At 41.7% G+C, this 19,193-nt stretch overlaps 1 protein-coding gene across 1 annotated transcript; it reads left to right on the forward strand.

The window, feature by feature from the left end:
• The first annotated feature begins 292 nt into the window (after window positions 1-292).
• sfrp1a (secreted frizzled-related protein 1a) lies at window positions 293-14,102 on the forward strand. Its single transcript, XM_055020554.1, has 3 exons — window positions 293-988; window positions 5,065-5,145; window positions 12,919-14,102. The coding sequence occupies exons 1-3, from the start codon at window positions 478-480 to the stop codon at window positions 13,242-13,244; spliced, it is 918 nt and encodes a 305-aa protein (XP_054876529.1). The 5' UTR covers window positions 293-477; the 3' UTR covers window positions 13,245-14,102.
• Window positions 14,103-19,193: the final 5,091 nt, after the last annotated feature.

The following is a 19,193-nucleotide window of genomic DNA, read 5'->3' on the forward strand; positions in this document are numbered from 1 at the left end:
TGCAAAAGACTCGCAGCTGTAATTGCGACAAGAAGAGGTCTGTGAAATCAATAAGTAGTCTGATTTGTAAAACCTTCAAAACCACCTATGTGTTTCCTCCCTCTAAGCATCAACGGAACCGAACATGGAAGCGCGCAGCAGGACTGCAGGGGGGGAGTGTAAGGTGGGCAAAAGGCTCCTGCGGTGTTTTACTCTGGAGGTAATTAAAACCTTTGACTGACAGCAGAGAAGCAAAAGGCGCAGACGCGCTGTGATTGGTTGGAGGAAGCGCTTTACAATCCCCTCTTGTTTCCACCCTCAGCGCGCACTGGGGATTCGGCTCGTCCAACTTTCGCGGAGGCCGGTCGGACGCAGACGCACAGAGCTGCAGACGCACAGAGCGGCAGAGCGAAGTTGGAGAGCCTTCCTCCGCACTCGCCTCCCGAGTCTCCTGATAAAGTGAACGCCGCGCGTCGGGCTCGAAAAACAACAACAAACATGAGGTCCGTTTCTGCTCTCTGGAGAACGATCGGGACGGTCGTGACGGTGGCGTTCATGTCGGCGTGCGGAGCATCGGAGTACGAGTACCTGAGTTGGAAGACGGAGATCGCGGGGCCCATCTACGGTAAGACCCCCCAGTGCGTGGGGATCCCGGAGGACCTGCGGCTCTGCCACGGCGTGGGCTACCCCGAGATGCTGCTGCCCAACCTGCTGGAGCACGAAACCATGGCGGAGGTGAAGCAGCAGGCCAGCAGCTGGGTGCCACTGGTGCACAAGAGGTGCCACCCGGGCACGCAGGTCTTCCTCTGCTCGCTCTTCGCTCCAGTGTGCCTGGATCGCCCCATCTACCCGTGCCGGAGGCTGTGCGAGGCGGTGCGGGACGGCTGCACCCCGATCATGGAGGCGTTCGGCTACCCGTGGCCGGAGATGCTCACCTGCGACAAGTTTCCAGAACATGACGTGTGCATTTCCATGACGCCCAACGTCACCGAGACCCCCGAGACCACCGGTAACGACACCCCATTAATAATCATAATCATTTAGTTAATTAATTAAAAAGCAAATTACGACTGATAGTTTTGATTTAATATCATTGGCTTCCTAAAATTAATGTCCTTTTTATTATTTTTTTGCCTAAATCATTTTTTTACTAAAAGGTGACGACATGAAAGGTTAGTTCTTCACCTCGGTTCTGACTGAAGATGATGACTAAGTTTAACATATTTATCATGATTCAATGAATTATTTATACGAGTTCCAAAAAAGCGACAAAGAAAAAAACCCAGTTAACCATTTCCCTCATTTCTGTTATTACAAGACAATGAAAAAAAACAAAAGCCAGATATGATGCTGACAAAGAGGATTATTTTCAAGTTGAATTCTTGGCATGTATTGTTAGTTGAAGGAGGTTCAGTATTATGTGGTATTTGCAAATTAATCAACACTTTTGATAAAAATAGATTTCTGCTGTAAAAGAGGACAAATGAAAAACATTTCAACTCCTACAAATTGGGAGAAGTTAGAGTTTTGCATCATTTACCTGAACATTCATCAACATCATCCCTCAGTCTGTAAAGGTCTCAAAGAAATGATATAGAGCATTAATATAATATCTGCTGCTATGACAACAAATAAAGAGAAAACAATAAAAAAGAGAGGATTTTTCTTTTCGATCTTCAGTCTGAAATGTTAACGCTGTTTGGATGAGGAGCTGAGTTTTACGAACTTCGGCTCTAAATCAGTCCATAAATCTGTTGTCTAGAAAGTTGATTTAAAGTTGTACAAATAAACGCCTCTCTGTTAATTCTGTTATTAATGCTGCATGAAACTGTGATTGATTGTCGAGGAATCGGTGAGTTTCCAGTGTAAATGCTGCAACTTTAGTCCAGTCTGGATGAAGGCTGAATTACAAACAAAGGCCACCAGTTAGTTAATACTTCAGACTAGAAATCTCCAGCAAACGTCACTTCTACAAAACCAGACTGTAAGATAACAACCATCATGGGGACAAACAGTTAAAATGTGCAATCACAATATGATGATTCTTAGATCCATCCTCTGCAGCGCTTTTTAGATGTTTAAATTTAATAGGCAGCTTTTTATGTTAGAAAAATAATCAGGAATTAAAAAAAAATTCTTTATGTTGTAACAGAAATACAAGGGTTTTCGGCAGAGCAGTGTATGTTTATTCAGATGCGCCTTAAGAATTGGAATATATCGAATATATCGGCTTTATTTTTATGTTCTGTATCATAACACAATGTAGGATTTTGCTCTCCAACAAAAATTAAAATAAAATAATAAATTACCCGATACAGAAAACAAGTCCCAGGCACTTTAGCTGTTGTGCAAAAGTCAACACCCTTCTAATCCTCGTAACACCCGTAAATGAGCTTGGGAATGTTGTTTTAGGGGTAACGGTGTATTTGCACATGCAAATCCCCCACAAAGAAACCAAATAGGACCTTTTGGAAGAGAAAACTGAGCTGTGAAAAGCCAAATCTGCTCCCATTTAACATCCTCCATCCCCCCTCCGCCCAAAGAACTGCTAAAACTAGAGGTGAATAGTTTATTTTCAACATAATCGGCTACCTAGGCACTCCCTGTAGTGTGAATGTGAAGCTGCCTGCTGTTGACTTTGAATGATCACGAAATATTGGAGGGGGTGGTGAAGTGGGGGAGGAACTCCAGATGGTAGTGATTATTTTAAGGTGTTTGCCGAGTTTTGGAGGACAATGCTGGGAGGTAGTCCAGCTGCAGTGAAAAAGCCAGTACCTGCATATATTAATGCTCGTTGTCTGACAAAGACATTAAATCTGATGAGGGATGAAAAGCCGCAAGACAGTCGGGTCAGAATAATGATACGAGCTGCAACCTAGGCTGAGGGTGGATTCCAGCGGCGCTGCCCAGGACGCGCCCCACCATCACTTCACGCGTCCTGTCAGAATCAGACGGCTTAGCTCAGGTTGTTGTGAAACGAAACAAATAAAATACCACAAACAAACATAACACAGTTTCTGAAAGGGATCAAGCTTGGACCGGTTCTAAATACTTGAGGTTTGGGAGGTGGGCCGGTGTGCCAGCAGCGTCGGCGCTGGGCACTTTAACGAACTGCACAGAGGAGGGAGTGGAGAAAGCACAACTGACTCATTCACATTAAGCACTACACCGTGTGACCTTCCATCATCACATCATCAACTTACTTTTACTGCCACCTGGAGGTGTAAATGGAGCTTTCAGAGACGTTTCGTTTTATTATTTTATTTTACTGAACACATTAGGCTAAAATACATAACTTAGACAGAGCTCAGGGCAGTTTAATGTTTCTGTGTGTGTGTTAACATTTAACTGTTTTTTTGGGGGGTGGAGTACCTACTCCTAGAGTGGCATTGAGGGACTTAGGGGGATTTTTGGTAAAAGTTTGCATTTGCAGGTTGAGGTCAGGGACCACACAAGCTCTGCCATCCCCAGACACCACCTGCTGTCATTTGTCAACTCGAAGAATAAACTAAGACAGTGATTTCACGCAAGCTCCTTAAAGGGGCAGTGTTATATAGTTTTTAGTTTTTTTTTTTTTTTTAGCTTTACATCATGTTTTATTGTTATTCCCCCATCAAAAACATACCAGGGTTGTTGCCTTGATTCTTTCGTCCATGTTTGAGAAATCCGGTGGGACCATGCACCACCGTTTCAAATCAGTCCTCCCCTGCGACTTCCACACTCAGCTTCTTCGGACTAGCCAGCACCAATTAGCAAACACCTGAAGGAACTGCGCATCAGCTGAGCTCATGATAGGAGCTGCTTCTCAGTGCATCGCTGGTAGAAACACTGCTGAAGGGTTAAGAGAGGAGCCATGTTGTGACGACTTTCTGAAGGCGGAATTTCAGAAAGATGAAGCGTTTCTTAAAGAGGCAGAGAAGTTAAATTATGAAGTTAAGCTTCTTCTAAGTCATATTTCATAAATATAACATGCTTTATAACAACTGAATATGACAGTTTTTTGATTGACCTATATAAAGGCATAAAAACGCCCCTTCATAGCTAATCAGCTCAAAGCTTTTTGTGGTTTTTGTTATCGGTAACGGCTCAGAAAGGGCCTGCATCTGATGCTGAGGCGGATGAAGGCAGAACAAATCCAGATTGATCTTCTTGGCCATCACTGAATATTAGCAGAGGTTTCCATGCGGTAGTCTGGTGTTAATAGATTTAAAGGGTACAGACAGACAAAAGATCCAGTGACTCTGAAAACAGAGCCTACTTTGCACCAAACACTTTGCGCCTTGGGTGTTACTTTCACAAGCCTCCGTTAAACATGTGTAACTGACATCTGGCAACTAAAAGAGGCTATTAGTTTCCACCTTACCTGCCCCTATCTTTTGATTGATCTCAGTCAACACTGAGATACCAGGCTCTGTTAAAGGTCAGTGCTGCAGGATTCCACAAACAGGGAAAAAAAATAGAAGGTTCAACTTCGGAAAAGTAAGCTCTGCTGTTTGGCATGAAGCTTTCGTTTGCAGTATTATAAAAATTAAACTGTGGTAGTAAAGTATTTGCAGATATGCCTCCAGACAGAACTTTTTGGCTAAACCTATGTTGGCTTTCCTTGTTGTTCTCCATGAGCTAGCATTTCTTGGAATGTCTGACCATTCCAGTAAGCTGTAACTTAATATCAATTCTACTTCTTCGTTTTTCTTTTTTTTATGCATTTCTCAGATCTTTGTAGTTGTTTTCCACATAGAACAATGTTACCGTTGAGCAGGCTCGCTGCGAAGGCTGCATAGAAAGTGAAGAGAAGTGTTTACTGCCGCACTTAGTTACAGCTGGCTATAAAAGCGGAGGACATTCTTCTCTGAGGTCAGGTCGCCAGGACACGTGAAGCTAAAGAAACAAGTTGAATGACATCAAGAACAAGATGACACGGAGAGAGAGAGAGAGACACGGGAAAATTTGGAATCCAAAAAGCACAGAAGTTTTAGTTCTTTCAGATGGGTCATGACTAATCAATTTCTGACATTTCACCAGCTTTATTCATTATATTTCCATTTATTTGTGTTTTTTTTGTTGTTGTTTTGTTTTCCTTCCCAGGCTCCTCTCCCATCTGTCCTCCATGTGACAATGAAATGAAAACAGACACCATGTTGGAGCACATGTGTGCCAGCGAGTTTGGTAAGCGTCCCGCCGACATTCACTAAAGATGTTCTTCTCCACCTTGGCAACTATTAACTGGTTCAGTTGGTTTTATTCAGGTTATTTCTCTGATTAGGGGAAATTGCGCAAATATTTGAAGCAAAGCTTTCAACGCACATAGATACAGACGTTTCATCAGACTTTGCCCTTCAGTTAAATGTGGGTTATCTGTGTTCGGGCCTTGGTGGAGGACGAGGTCGTTTGACTAATGAATTGGGGTCATTGGAGTCTTTATGTGGCAGTAGTAAAGCTGGATGTTTGCTCTGCCGTCTGGGCCGGTTCGTGTTACAGGCGAACTTTTCCATATGGCGGACGGTCAGCCGCAACAAACTGTACAGAACGTTAAAAATGACGAGAAATGATCTCCTGAAAACACTGAATTCAACAGTCATTTCGAAATGCTTTTGCCATTTCTTTTACTGTGGCGTATTTTACGAGACCTAATTAAGAAAAAAGGACTTTGTTAGCCAATAAAAGGCGAGTGAGTAACATGGAAAAACTTGTACCAGGGTGACACATTTTGCTAGAAATTTAAGCAGAAGTTCATAAAATTCCTGAACAGGGTTCTTGATTTTGCCCTTTCTGTTGGATAAACCATTTTTTCTTAACATATTTGTCTTGTAAAAGTTTGTCGAAACATTGCTTGCTGATTCTTAGCCGTGCTCGGAAAGAGTTAGTTAAAGTCATCCACGATATTTAAGTGTCATATTTAATCCAGTGATGCCTTTTTACAACTCAGCCAAAATGTTTGGCTAACTTGATTGGTCACGTAAAACAAAGAAAGGAACAGAACAGGCTATGCTGCAGCTAGCATAGCCTGTTGCGAGCTATTTAGCATTTAGCGACGCCACCAATGACAAATGGAAAGCTTTGACCACTGCTACTTTAAAGGGATAGTCCAGAGAAGTTCAGTGAATTCCTCATCAGTAATGGCTCGTCTATGCAGAGCAGACAAGTATCATAATGCAGTAAGATTTTACAAAAGTGAAGGAATCCTCAGCAGAAGAAAGTTTACAGGAAGTCAAACTGATCCCCCTCTTCAGCTGATCAAAGTGATTAAACCACTCAGACTGAAAATGTACATATCTTTCCAATACTTTGCACTGAAGCCTGGAATTATTTATTTTCCTGACAGATGGAGATTTAAAGTACTCTTTTGAGTGGAAATAATATTAATGTTTGAAGTCGAGCGACCAGACATGGTCTTCCAACCTAAAAAACACAAAAGATTTATAACAAAAGATGAAAACCAGAACTGACTAGAAATTTCAAAGAATGGTTTAGTTTCTTTAATGTCGTCAACGGTCTTTTTATTCATCTTTAAATACAGCATTAAAGGTTATTGACCTGCAGTTTGTTTTGATAAAACATAAATAGGACTTTTTTTTTCAATTATACATCCTGTATATTTTCCTATCAGAAAAAATTCACAAACATAATAGAATATTTCACTTTACCAGCAGAATAAATAATTTGGGATTTACATGTATTTAAACAGACATTTAATGCACATATTTTCAAAAAAGAAAAAGGTCTGGAGGTCTCAAGCAGCTTTGCTTTGCTATCAGACCTCTGTTTGTTGAGTCTGCCTCGGGTCTGTCTGTCCGAAAGCTTGCAGAGGAATTTTGCATCTTTTGCATCTTGACAGTTTTGTAGTTGTCTGGGTTCTGTTGTTTGGTGATTCTCCTCACATGCACAGCCATGCTGATGAGGTCTTCTGATCCAGTGCTTGTTTGTTTGCATAGCAATGGGGAAATTGTTCTGCTGAGGAACATGCATCCTAACATCAGTCTTTTGTGAAATCATAGATGGCCAATATCAGACAGTGAAGCTTTATGTCCCGTAGATCCAGTTTGAATTGTGTTTAAATTGCTAACATCAGCTAAAATAGATGTCTAGCAGAGTGTTTTCAGACCGACTTGAATGGAAAATGTCCAATAAACAACAAACCGAAAAAGCAAGCGAGGAAGGAACGTAGCTGACTGCAGTGGGTATTTATAAGAGTGTAACCTTGGTAATCCAATCGGGTTCAGCAAGTTCAACAGAGATAATCAAAATGTTACACCTTGCATGTATCTGCACATTGAAATGCTTGTGGCAAACCAAACAAATCCAAAAAAAAAAAAAAATGGACAAAGTACAAAGAAACTGCAGCTGCAGAGTTCACCGTTACTCCCCATGTTGAACAGAAAACAGCCATTGGAACTGCATCTCTAGGGGACTCCAGCAACACATGCCAGTCCCCTGGTGTTTTACTTGCAAGTGGAGCCTGGAGCGTGGAGCCTGGGGCCCGGAGCCTGGGGCCTGGAGCGTGGAGCCTGGGGCCCGGAGCCTGGGGCCTGGAGCCTGGGGCCCGGAGCCTGGGGCCTGGAGCCTGGGGCCCGGAGCCTGGGGCCCGGAGCCTGGGGCCTGGAGCCTGGAACTTGGAGCCGTGACACCCTGAGAACCAGTGCCATGCCAAGTGAGCACAGCCCGCCCGGACGCACATTGGAACCAGACTTTCCAGCGGTTCTCAAGAGGAGTTTAAGGTTACGTTTGTTGTAACGAACTGCCTTGGTGTTTATGTTGCGGCGATGGGACTCGCCTTTTTTTTTTCTGTGTCCTCATTTGCCAGAAGGAAAGCGGGGCGAGTGGTGAAGGGGTCGGTGGGGAGGGACATTTTTGGCTCGTTTCATGTCTGTTGAAGACAAATGTTGTTTTGCTTGCTTGCAATAAGTCCCCTAACCAGCTGACAAGTGAGGATACACAAACAGATTTACTGTCAGGCTGAAGACGATACACCGCTTTAAGTGAACGTGTGTGTAACGGGGGGAGGAGAGCTCATCATTTCTGCAAAGCATCAGATTTTTCCTTCAGGTCAATTTAACTTTATTAAGACCAAAAAGCGAGAGAGAGTCTGACACGAGAAGAATATACATGAAAAAATTTTTGGTATTTTTTTTCTTTCTTCCAGAAGAGTTAGGTTTCAGTCCAAAGAGAAAACTGCAACTATAAATATGCCTCTGGATACCTAAGGCCAAACATGGGCTAGTGTCTTGTCTTTGAGTAGAAAGGAAAACACACTGGTGGAAAAAGCCTGGCTCTAATCACAAAACACTTTATCCTCCCCAACAGATAAGGCCATCATCCGGATTCCATTCTGCTGGTTTCAACTTGACTCTACAGTGTTTAGTGGGTAAAAAGTGTGTTTTTAGGATCCAGGGGGTTTTCTGCATCGCGGTTACGGGCATGTTTGCCTGATCTTTGTTGTCGAGGGGGAAAACGCAAAAGCAGATATGATAGATGGACAGGATGTTGCTCCTCATCCCCGTTGGACCGTTCGGCCGGGAAAACTGCGGGGAGGGTCGGGAAAAGAATCAGCGACTCACACCGGAGTCTCTATTAAGCGGCACGGACCAATCGCGTGTAAAATATTCACGACCTGGCAGCAAGGGAGTATGTTTTTCTTTTTTTTTTGGTTCTCTTTAAACCTCATTTACTGGAATCTGGGAAAGACATGTTCTTCTTAGCTGAGGTAAATGTCAAGTAGAATGCTGCTGTTCTCTTCACACTTCCAAGTAATTGCGCAATTGTCTTTTCCCAGAAGCGCAACACAGATCTAAACCAAAGAGGGAATTAGTCTGGTGAATCTTTTTTTTTTTTTTTTTTTTTACCTTAGGGGTGCCGTTCTTGTTGAGTTGATGGAGAGGTTGCAGTGTTTTGGAAGTTATTGTTTTGCAGATGGACATCTGGCATCTCTCCATAATTTCGAACAGGCGTGTGTGTTTTGCTGATCGGCCGATAAAAAAAAAGTTCATATCGTAACAGACAAGTGAGCAATATTAATGGCAAATTTCCTGAAGCACACAACCAAACACAGACTATGACAGCAACTCCAGAATCTTTAAATTGCTCGGCTGAGCATGTCAAGACACAATGGAGCTGGAAACTCTACTAAATTGAACTTTTGCTAGAATGTAGCTCTTGTTTTTACATTTGCAGACATTGGAAAGTGCAGCAGAGAGAAAAGGCTTGTTGAGATCTGGTGAGAGCTGAACTTGTAGCCTTCCATCACATGAACTCGTGTCTTTGACTGCAAACAGTGGTTTCTGTAAACATGTCTTGATTTAGAGTTATTATGTACGGTGACAGTTATCTGTGGTGCCCAGCTGGGTTTTGAATTCACTGAACTTGGAATAATGTAACTGAAGTTCAGCTAACATAGTGCCAAGGTCGATCATGCTACCAGCGCCAGCGACACCCCACATTGTCTTGATCAAAATGTCAGCTTTCGTTGGATTTTTGGGAACCAGCCCCTTGTCCTACGCTGTGCTTCATCCAGAGGGTCTGGACTCTCAGTGGTTGCTGAGGCATGGACTCTGTTGAAGTCAGCAATTAATACCCAGTTGCTAACATTTGACTGGAAATACCTTGAGTTGAAAACAACCATCCTCTACTGCGAGGAGAGATTGCTGTTAATATTCATTCAATATTTGGAAGCAACCCCTTCTTCTGTTCGCTGATTGGCCAATGGATTTCTTTCTGTGAGGAATCCAAGTCAATGGGAGGAAGCCCAGACTGTCTGTGAAGCGAGATTTTAATCAAGCCAAGTTGCACAACAGGGCAATAGCCAGGCTAGGGAACAGGTGAAATATCACCATTCTTGACAGTAAAAACGGTCTCTCGTTTTTGACAGTTTTCAGTTGGAGTTCCGTTTCTGATCCTGGGTTTTTCATAGTTTCTGATGCAGACGACACGTAGCAGCCACTTTATGCTGCCTGCTTCGTGGTTCCATCAGATTTGGTAGTTTTGTTCTTTGGCATCTGGTTTGAATCTTGTCTATTTACTCATTTGCTTCTGAGTAGCTAGTTAAAAATACAGAGTAGATTTAACTACTGAATAATTAAAGCTACCCGTAGATGACTGTATTTAACTACCCAGTAGTTAAAACTGAGTGGTTTTAACTACAAAGCTTTAACTCAGCAATTTTCCTCCGTAATGGACCCAGGGTGGATTTTGTGCCACTGACACCAAGCTTTTGGAGGAATAGCAGAGTCCGTTTCAAAGCAATGACTTGATGTCACTGTTCCTATGTGATCCGGCTGAAAAGATCAGGTCCCCCGACAACAGCAAGGGCAAAGAAAGTTCAAACTTCAGGAGATTATAGGTGCTGGAAGACTTATCTAGATGAACGTCTTGCAGGTATTGGCCAGGATGTCTCCATCGTGGCTCACTAATTATGAATGCTGTCCAGTATGATTCCATAGAGCACTAAGCCCTTTCACAGCGAGGGGGATAAATCTTTTAATCCCTTGCATGCCGTTAATACAGTGGACGGAAAGAGAAGCACTTTATTACTTTAATTAGAGATGGAAGACACAAGTGGAAAGGGAAAGTTCAGAAAGTCAAAAGGGATGTAATGTTTTAAAACTGGGGAAAAATAAAAAACTTGTTTAATTTTTAACCGCTTCAGTTCTTTGCTGGAGGCTGACAATTATTCTTATCTATTTTATTTGCGCTGTATGTCAAAGTCAGATGTTTTTTTTTGCTTTGTTTTTTTTCCCAGCTGTAGCGCTGTGACTTGGTCTTGTGTTCTCAGGGTGTGTGGGGTTTACTGTGCACCTGGAAAGTTTTCACAACTCTTCGCTTTTCCCTCATTTTGTCATGCTACAGCATGTCTCCGTATTCTATTAAATGAATTTAATACCTTGTCGGTCCTCCTGTGGCAGCAGTTTCATCTCGCAGTCTTTTTGAACATGAAGCCTCCAGCTCAGCTCTCCTGTCTTTAGGCAGTTTGCTTCGTTCTTCTCTGCAGTTCGTTTCAGGTTGGATGGGATTGGTCAGATCCCCTCTGGGGACGCTCGGTCAGATTCCAGTCTGGACTCTGGCTCTGTCTCCAGGACTCACACGGTGGTTCTGAAGCCTTTTAGATTCGGGCCATGTGCTTTGGGTCATTGTCCTGCTGGAAAATGAGACATCACCCAGACTGAGGTCAAGATGCTCTGCAGCAGGTTTTCATCAGGATCTTTGTGCATTTCTACATTCACAATTTCCTCTATCCTGGCTGATCTGCCAGTTCCTCCTGCTGCAAACATTCCTCTTAAAGTGATGCCTGGAAATCTTTGAATTTTCTCTGCAAAGAAGTTAGCAAACCCATTGCAGGTTCTGGTAAAGTGGTGTTCAGATGCCGTTAATACAGTGGACGGAAAGAGAAGCACTTTATTACTTGGAAGCAACCCCTTCTTCTGTTCGCTGGTCTATTTTCTATTTCTGATAACTGCTCAGTGTTTTTTGTTGTAATCTTGTAACGTATATCATTACTGTCGTTTTTATTTAAACTTGTTTTTTTTATATATATTTCCAACACTTTTGAAAGTTTTGTGTCTCACTATTTCCATAAAGCCATGATTTTGTTAACAGCATATTATGGATATTATGCTCAGTAATAAAGTCATAATTAAGACATATTTTTCTGATAAAGATCTGATTTTCAGCACACGCAGTTTAAGTCCCCTGGTGGTTGAACTCATTTTTTGTTTTGGTGTCATCAACAAGGCACAAGCATTGCTGACATTTTAAAGAATGTTTCAGAGATGGAATAAAAATGAGGTTTGGTCTCAGACCCATTACATTTTTTTCAGCTATGGTATTTCTCTTACAGGGATTCTACTGTATTTTCTACTGTATCTGGGGTACATCAGGTGCAGGACTGATGTCTGGTTCCTGTCCATGTCAGTATATCAGACATCCAGTTAAAAGTTGGTGAGGATATGGTCTTTGTTGTTTGAATATTTGGTCACGCCATTTATATGCCATCCATTGATTTTCTTCCAGTGAAGTTTAGAAAGGGTGAGCCAGGAGACGGAGCACCAGCGGCTCAGTTACCCGGTGGTTTTCTAGGAGACAGCGTCTTATCTGGTTGTTGTGAAACAGCGAGCTCCTGGTGTACAATTGGTATCAGCCGTTGTGATAATGTGGGAATCTTTCTTTGTCTCATCTGTGCCCGAAGATCTTGTGTTCTCTCCACCGGGTCGTTGTTTCACATGTTCTGCCGGTTCATGGAGTCCCGTTTCTGATTTACAGAGCAGAAGGTGGTTGATGTGATTCATTCCGGTCCAGATTTTACTGAGACAGAATCTGTCGGGTTTGGAGATGGAAGATTCTGTGATTGTCGCCAGAGGTTACTGATGTTTTAAGTGTATCTCTCTTCTTCACGTTGAACCGTTGGTAGCGGTCTAATGATGAAGACTTTGGTTTTAAGATTTCTGACGGTGCTCATCAGATGAATGAGATTGTTTTTGCGTAGTCATTAATCATTGTTAGTACTTTATATGCTAAATTAATCACCATGTAATTCAGTGTGTAAACTAAATATTTAGCTTGCTAACTAAATATTTAGTTTGGACTACTTTTTTAGCAATCTTAGCATTTAGTTTGGAGCTAAATATTTAGTTTGAAAGTGTAACATTGTGAAAATCTGACCTTGAGAAATGAGCCTCAGATTTTTCTCCGACTGGCTAAATAATCCAAATTGTTGTTTGTAAAGTTTTAACTTTGCAAACATCACCCTATAAAAAAAAAAAAAAATCTGATTTCAGTAGGAAATCTGAATTGGTCATCAAGACCTGCAGTGTGAAGACAGTCTTAAATCTATGTTTTCCTGCGTATTAAACTCTAACATGACGGTAGGGATATGCTTAGACAAAATGTTTTTCCCCCTCACGTTTGGATTTAAAGCTATCTTATGTTTTTGTGTCGATGTCTTCATCACAGCTATCAAGGCCAAGATAAAGGAGGTGAAAAGAGAAAACGCTGACCGCAAGGTGCTCCTACAAAAAAGAAAGAAGTTGATAAAACAAGGGAACCTGAAGAAGAAAGACCTAAAAAAGCTGGTGTTGTACTTGAAGAATGGCGCAGACTGCCCATGCCAACAGCTGGACAACACAGCGAACCAGTATCTAATCATGGGCCGGAAGGTGGATAAGCAGTACCTCCTCACAGGCATCCACAAGTGGGACAAGTCCAACACAGAGTTCAAAAAGGCCATGAAGACACTGAAAAGCCACCAATGTCCTGAATTCACCAACGTCTTTAAATAGTAGCCTACAACCGCAGCCCCCGAATCTGGTCGAATTACATTCTACATTTGAACTGGCAAAAGCAACGCCACACTTTGCTTTCTGTTGTCCCGTTTATATTCCTGCATATCTCTGTATTTTTACACGTATTCTTCAGAATGTCCCCTGTTCGGTTCAGGATAAACTCGGCGGCCAATGACGACAAAAGGTGAGTTTCCTGTGTGCCCTGCAGGTCAATGGGAAAGGCTGCCGAGTCATGAGGGTGGGTTGGTTTTTCTGACCAAATGCTTGTATTTCTAAGAGTCAGATTAATTCTACTTACAAATTTTCTATGGTAAATATAAAGTTATGTCAATTTTATTTTGATGTATGTAGCTGAAAGTAGCAAGCATTATATAACTGTTGCTATGGATAGGCCTTACCAGCATGTTCCTGCTTCAATATGCTAATATATGCTGGCTAACCCTGAAAATAGGCAAGAAAACCTATTCATGAGTCTAGAAAATGTATTGTTCTAACCTTTGTGTGTGTGCTTGAGCTTTGACAGTGACAAAAAGTATGAAACATAGCTTCTGTATGATAAATAAGTGTCAAGCTGAGCAATACACAGTTAGCATTTAAGAATTGCTTTTTGTTGGGTTTTATGATGTACATTGCAAAGTCTTCTTTAGCATTGGTTTGTGTTTTTCTCTGTTTAAAATGTTAAAATCTGGCACAGTGTATCTAAACTTGGTGTTCATGTCTGTTCTGCTTTGACATTTCTGGTCCACTTTAGCACAATTTCTTTTTTCATATTTGAATGTCAGTATTGCTTATTACGTATCCTGTACATATAAATTTGACATAAAATATGAAAAAATAAAACGGTGTCACAAAGTATTAATTCCCTGTAGGATGCTGACTTGTTTTGTGGTCATTTTTCACATGGCCACATGTGGAATATGTGGTCATTGAACTGTTTCAATTTTTCACATGTGGTCGTAGAAAACATGCTAACATGTTATGATTAGAATCTCACTTGGACAACTGGAGGAGTCTTTGTTAAAAATGCTGTTTTTAGCCTCTAATGGGCTTTATTGAGCAGGGAACAGACAGGAAATCAGGAGAGGGAGAAGGGGTAGATGTGCAGCAAATGACCCATGGGAAGGAATCGAATCCAGGAGAACAGCCTCTGCACAGCAGAGCCGCCTGACACTCCAAGCTTTCTCAGGGCCTCTAAACCCTCAAACAGCAAAATGGTTTTGGCCACAGTACCAAAACAATTCATTTAGAAACAAAGTGTTCATTTATATTTTGTCCATCACTGATGTGAGTTGCACACATATATCTTGTTCGTGAACATTTTTGCTTTGACCATTTTCAAGATGCAAAAAGCACCGGCTTTACTAGGCTGGCTAACAAGTGCAATGTGAGCAGAACTCATTGTTTTCCCAATGTGTCACTTGGAACAGCACCAACTGAAAACTGATACTTTCAGTGTAAATACAACAAAACACAAGTCCAAGGTGTTCGGTCTGGATGAAGGATGTGCAACGACCATAACAGATTTCAAAGTGACGCTTCAAACACATTTTCCATGAGAACAATCACATTTTTTTTTCTCCCTAATGAAATGAAGATGATTAACGGTACTTGCTAGCAACTGATGTATGGATGCATTATTGTTCAATATCACCTCTGCTGCCTGTATGTTGAGCTGTTAGGATGTTATGACAGAAATGAGACGGTCACACAGCAACATGGCAACTTTTTATCTGACTTGAACCTGCAGAGAAGTTCTGATTGCATTGCATTTAACATTGCAGTTTACAGTTTTATTTTTTCTTAAATCCCTACAGTTAAAAGCAATATTGACTTCTAAATGACAAACATTATACTAAACACAATGTTCTTTATGTGAAGGCAGCTTACTGAAAGAGTGTTCACACCAAATCTAAACTTAAAAACCTCTAAAGACAAAACAGTTCATGTGTTGGACCTCCAGCCCAGTGACAACTGACTACGGGAGGCTACTGTGAAAATATTGCACTGCTTTAACCTCCTTTCAGTTTCAACAGGAAGAGAAATATCACTGCATGAAAACCCAACATCTGATTACAAAACTGGGCAGCAGAAGGCAGTAGTCGTCTCTGTTTCCTGTTTCTGAGGAGGGCAAAATCAGAGAGACCAGCACTCACCTTGCTATCTGAAAACCTTTCCTCCTGCTGGCAGAGAGAAGGTCCACTCCATGTCTCAGGAGCTCTGGATCCAAAACATACAGGTGACTGCACTGCATTTGCCCCAACAGAAGAAATACACCTTCATTCTGGTTTTCTTGTGAATTCTGCAGGATAAGCCTTGTAATTACAAGTTTCCCAAGACTGCCATCAACAAGCTGACTCCAGCTTGACCCCAGAACGGGGTTGTCATAACATGCTAACAGCTTCAGAACTGATTGTAGATTGTGTTTTGGGCAGAAATAACAGCACAGGGAAGTGTTTATCAGTCGCAATCTGAACAATAAATCCCAACTGTTAATGTTTCAAGTGCTGGGAAAGTAATATTCCACAGCCTTAACAATAAAACATGTTGAAGTTAGAAAAATACAACAATATAGTTGTGACACTTTTTTTTATTTACATTTTTCAAAAGGCAAGTCATGTGTGAGAAGCAGGCATCTTCAGGCTTATACCTGAATGTTTGCCAAATTGAAACCATCTCCTCAACTGTGCGATCTCTTATCTGTCACAGCCCACATTTGGGTCTTTACGTGTGACCTGTGACCCTGTTAGAACGCAGCAGAGAAAGGCCGGTGCAGACAGCTGCTGCTTTGACGAATGTATCAAACGAAGCTGTTTGTAACGATCAATTTCACGGTGTTTTGAAAGAACAAGCCGTGAGGTTGCCAGATCTCTGCACCAGAAAATCTCTGAAGCGTGACACGTCTTATCTCCATTTTTTGGACGATATCTCACTGTCTTTCTGTTTGGATTTTCTGCTTCACACACTGTTGGCATTTCGGTATGTTGCCCTATAAATTCTAATCCAGAGATGAGCATCATTAACCGTTCCTAACAATACTTCCCGAAGGGGGACTGAATTGAAAAGGAAATGTTTTCATAAAGTCAATTTTGATGGGCGGACTCAACAGGTCTCTTTTGTAAGGCCGTTTCATTTGAATCATGTAATGTGTGCAACCATCTAAAGCTAAGCAAAAACACGTTTTTTTGAAACAGAAAAAAAATATAAAACCAGCTTGACAATAAAAAAACCTGTTAAAAACCAGGAGGTATCTAACAGGCCCACATTTTGCCCATCTGGTTCCAGTAATGGCTTCATCGTGGAAAAATATATCTCAGATGTGGATTTTACTTTTTAATCGTTACATTAACTTCCATTGAAGGAGCGCCAGAAAATCCAGAGCATCTGTGCAATTAAGAGGTGATGTGAGAGATAGCATCCTGTTCACGGAAAACCTCAGACTGCTGGTGGACCTACTGGTTTTTCAAAATCACTTACTAACAGAGGATTTTGTTATTTTTGCATTATTTAGTATTTTTCTAGGGGACACATTTTGAGGCTGGGCAATAGAAACTAGAAGGTTAGCCACTTTCAGTTCTGAGCAATTCAGTTTATGCTTTATGCACTAATTCTCTGCTGAGCTTGCAGAGCTGGGTGATTATTATAAAGATTCCCCAACCTTATTCTGACATCAACATGGGGACCCAAACAAAGTGTTGTTCTTTTTTAGATCACCAGAAGTGAAGTCCCTATTGGATACTTGCACCAAGAGTCTGTTGTATTCTCTTGGTGGATTGTATACAATCCACCAAGAGCAATTCAAAAATGCTTAATTTATTCCAAAGGAAAATAAAATGTCATCATAATTCATGTCATCCAAGTTTCTTCAAAGAATGGTTGTGTGCAAGAAGGATCTCTGGCAGCGGAGAGTCTTGGACTGAAGCTGACATACTGAAGCCTGCTGTTGTGTGACAGTGATCACATGTGAACTGCTCAATTTTCAGGTAGCAAAGACAAAATTCCACATATCCTGGTTCTCACTATCAATCGGTGGCAGCGCTGCTAATCCACTCCTTTAAATCTCTGTTGTAAGAGATTTAAAGCCTTGTAGAGAGACGCTGGGGTCTGGGATGTGAGCATCGTCCATTATGATTGATGGAAGAAATGAGATTGACATCACAGATCAAGAACGTATTCACAAATCACATTCACATGTCGGAATAAAATAATTTCCTGATGCAGCATGAAGTTTAATGTGCCCTCTTTAACACACTGGGCTGACTTTTGTCATTTCAAAAGAGCACCACTGGCTTTACTGAAGCTTCGTCTGTGTGTGTGTGTGTGTGTGTGTGTGTGTGTGTGTGTGTGTGTGCGTGTGTGTGTGTTGTGTGTGTGTGTGTGTGTGTGTGTGTGTGCGTGCGCGCGGGGTGTGTGTGCGTGTGTGTGTGTGTGCGTGTGTGTGTGTGTGTGTGTGTGTGTGTGTGTGCGTGTGCGTGCGTGCGTGCGTGTGTGTGTGTGTGTGTGTGTGTGTGTGTCACCACATAAATTTTGTCTTTGAAATCCAGAAGTGTGTTTTTCCCTCTGTGGTTGACTCTCTGCCACAGAGCTCTTAGTTAATGTCTCTGGCTTGTCTGCAGGATTGAGGAGGAATGAGTCGGCAAAAGGGATTACAGAGCATATCGCTGCTGAATTCTAAGATCGTAGTAAAATATGGCACATTGTTCCCATTAATCTTGGTTTTTTTCTTTTTTTTCACTGAACTTCAGGCAGTTTGATGTTGGTAGTAGCACTTAAAGCATACAATTATGACATGAACAGTCATCAAAATCCAGACACCAGTTTAAGGAAAACAGAGGAGCAATTACCTTTGTGTTCACAGAAGTACACAAGGAGCCAGGAGGAGTTGTGTGTGTGTGTCTGTTTTTAATACTTTATGGGGACCATTTTCCTGACACTTACTACGTTGTGGGGACCCACCGCTCTGAAGCCTGGTCCCCACAAGGGGACCACAATTCACACCTTAGATTCAGGACTAAGGTGTTACTGAGTTTTGGATAAGGTTAGGGTTAGGTATGTAATGGGTAGGGTTAGAATAAGAGGTTTAGGGTGTAGAAATGAATGGAAGTCAATGGAAAGACCCCACAAAGATAGCCATGCAAATGCGTGTGTGTGTTTAGTGTGGGCCACATATGGGCAGCAGCCACATGTTTCTGAATAATAGCCATTAGTTTTAAGAGGGTGATATCATCGTAGGTGCATTGTTGTTCCAGTAACCATATTCGCCCGATTCTGGCTTTAGTACTTCCTGCATAGCTTGAGTCTTCCTTCTCAGTAAAGGAGGTTATTAGTTACCAAGCAGTTATCAGAGAGCATTTAGTTTTAGCATAATCAGAGAAATCCAAACATCATATCTAGAATTCCACAGCATTAAAAAGGTATAACTTTCTGCATGCAGTCCTGAACTGCTAGCGCCAACATGGGGGTTCAGTTGTGGGTGACCATCAGCCGTGTGTGACCGGCCAAACAACATAGAGCTGCGGCGTGAAAAATGAAGATTTATTATTGTTTTAAAACCAATAAAGACTTGTCAAAAACAAAACAAAAAACACCACTTCGAATCAGAAACAGCTGCTTCTACTTTGAAGACTTAAAAAAATGTTTTCAATGGCTAATTCTACAACTGTCTGTTGTTGCGGTGGCTTGCGAAACTGTTCACTCCCTGTGAACTTCTCTATGTTTGATGGTGTGGAAGAAATGTTCTTTTCTTTCTCTTTAAAAGTACAAAAAGTGTTCCATGTGTATTCAGTGTGGCCTTTTTTTTTTATTTTTATTCTGGGATCTCTCAGTCAGATCTAGCAAATCCAGTTTACCATCAGAAGTCACCTTGTCAGTGAATGCACTACACCTGTGTTTAATTGTAATCCAGCTGCTCTGTGAAGGCCTCACGGGTTTGTTCTCTAATAAACCTGT

This window comes from Poeciliopsis prolifica, unplaced genomic scaffold (genome assembly GCF_027474105.1).
Source record: "Poeciliopsis prolifica strain line A6 unplaced genomic scaffold, Auburn_PproV2 SCAFFOLD068, whole genome shotgun sequence".
NCBI lineage: Eukaryota > Metazoa > Chordata > Actinopteri > Cyprinodontiformes > Poeciliidae > Poeciliopsis > Poeciliopsis prolifica.

What these genes read in the sequence shown, in the direction of transcription:
- sfrp1a (XM_055020554.1), top strand. Translation starts at nt 478, where the DNA reads ATGAGGTCCGTTTCTGCTCTCTGGAGAACGATCGGGACGGTCGTGACG. An exon ending in CGAGACCCCCGAGACCACCG is followed by an intron (nt 989 to 5,064) that starts GTAACGACACCC and finishes TTTCCTTCCCAG; the next exon opens with GCTCCTCTCCCATCTGTCCT. An exon ending in CATGTGTGCCAGCGAGTTTG is followed by an intron (nt 5,146 to 12,918) that starts GTAAGCGTCCCG and finishes TCTTCATCACAG; the next exon opens with CTATCAAGGCCAAGATAAAG.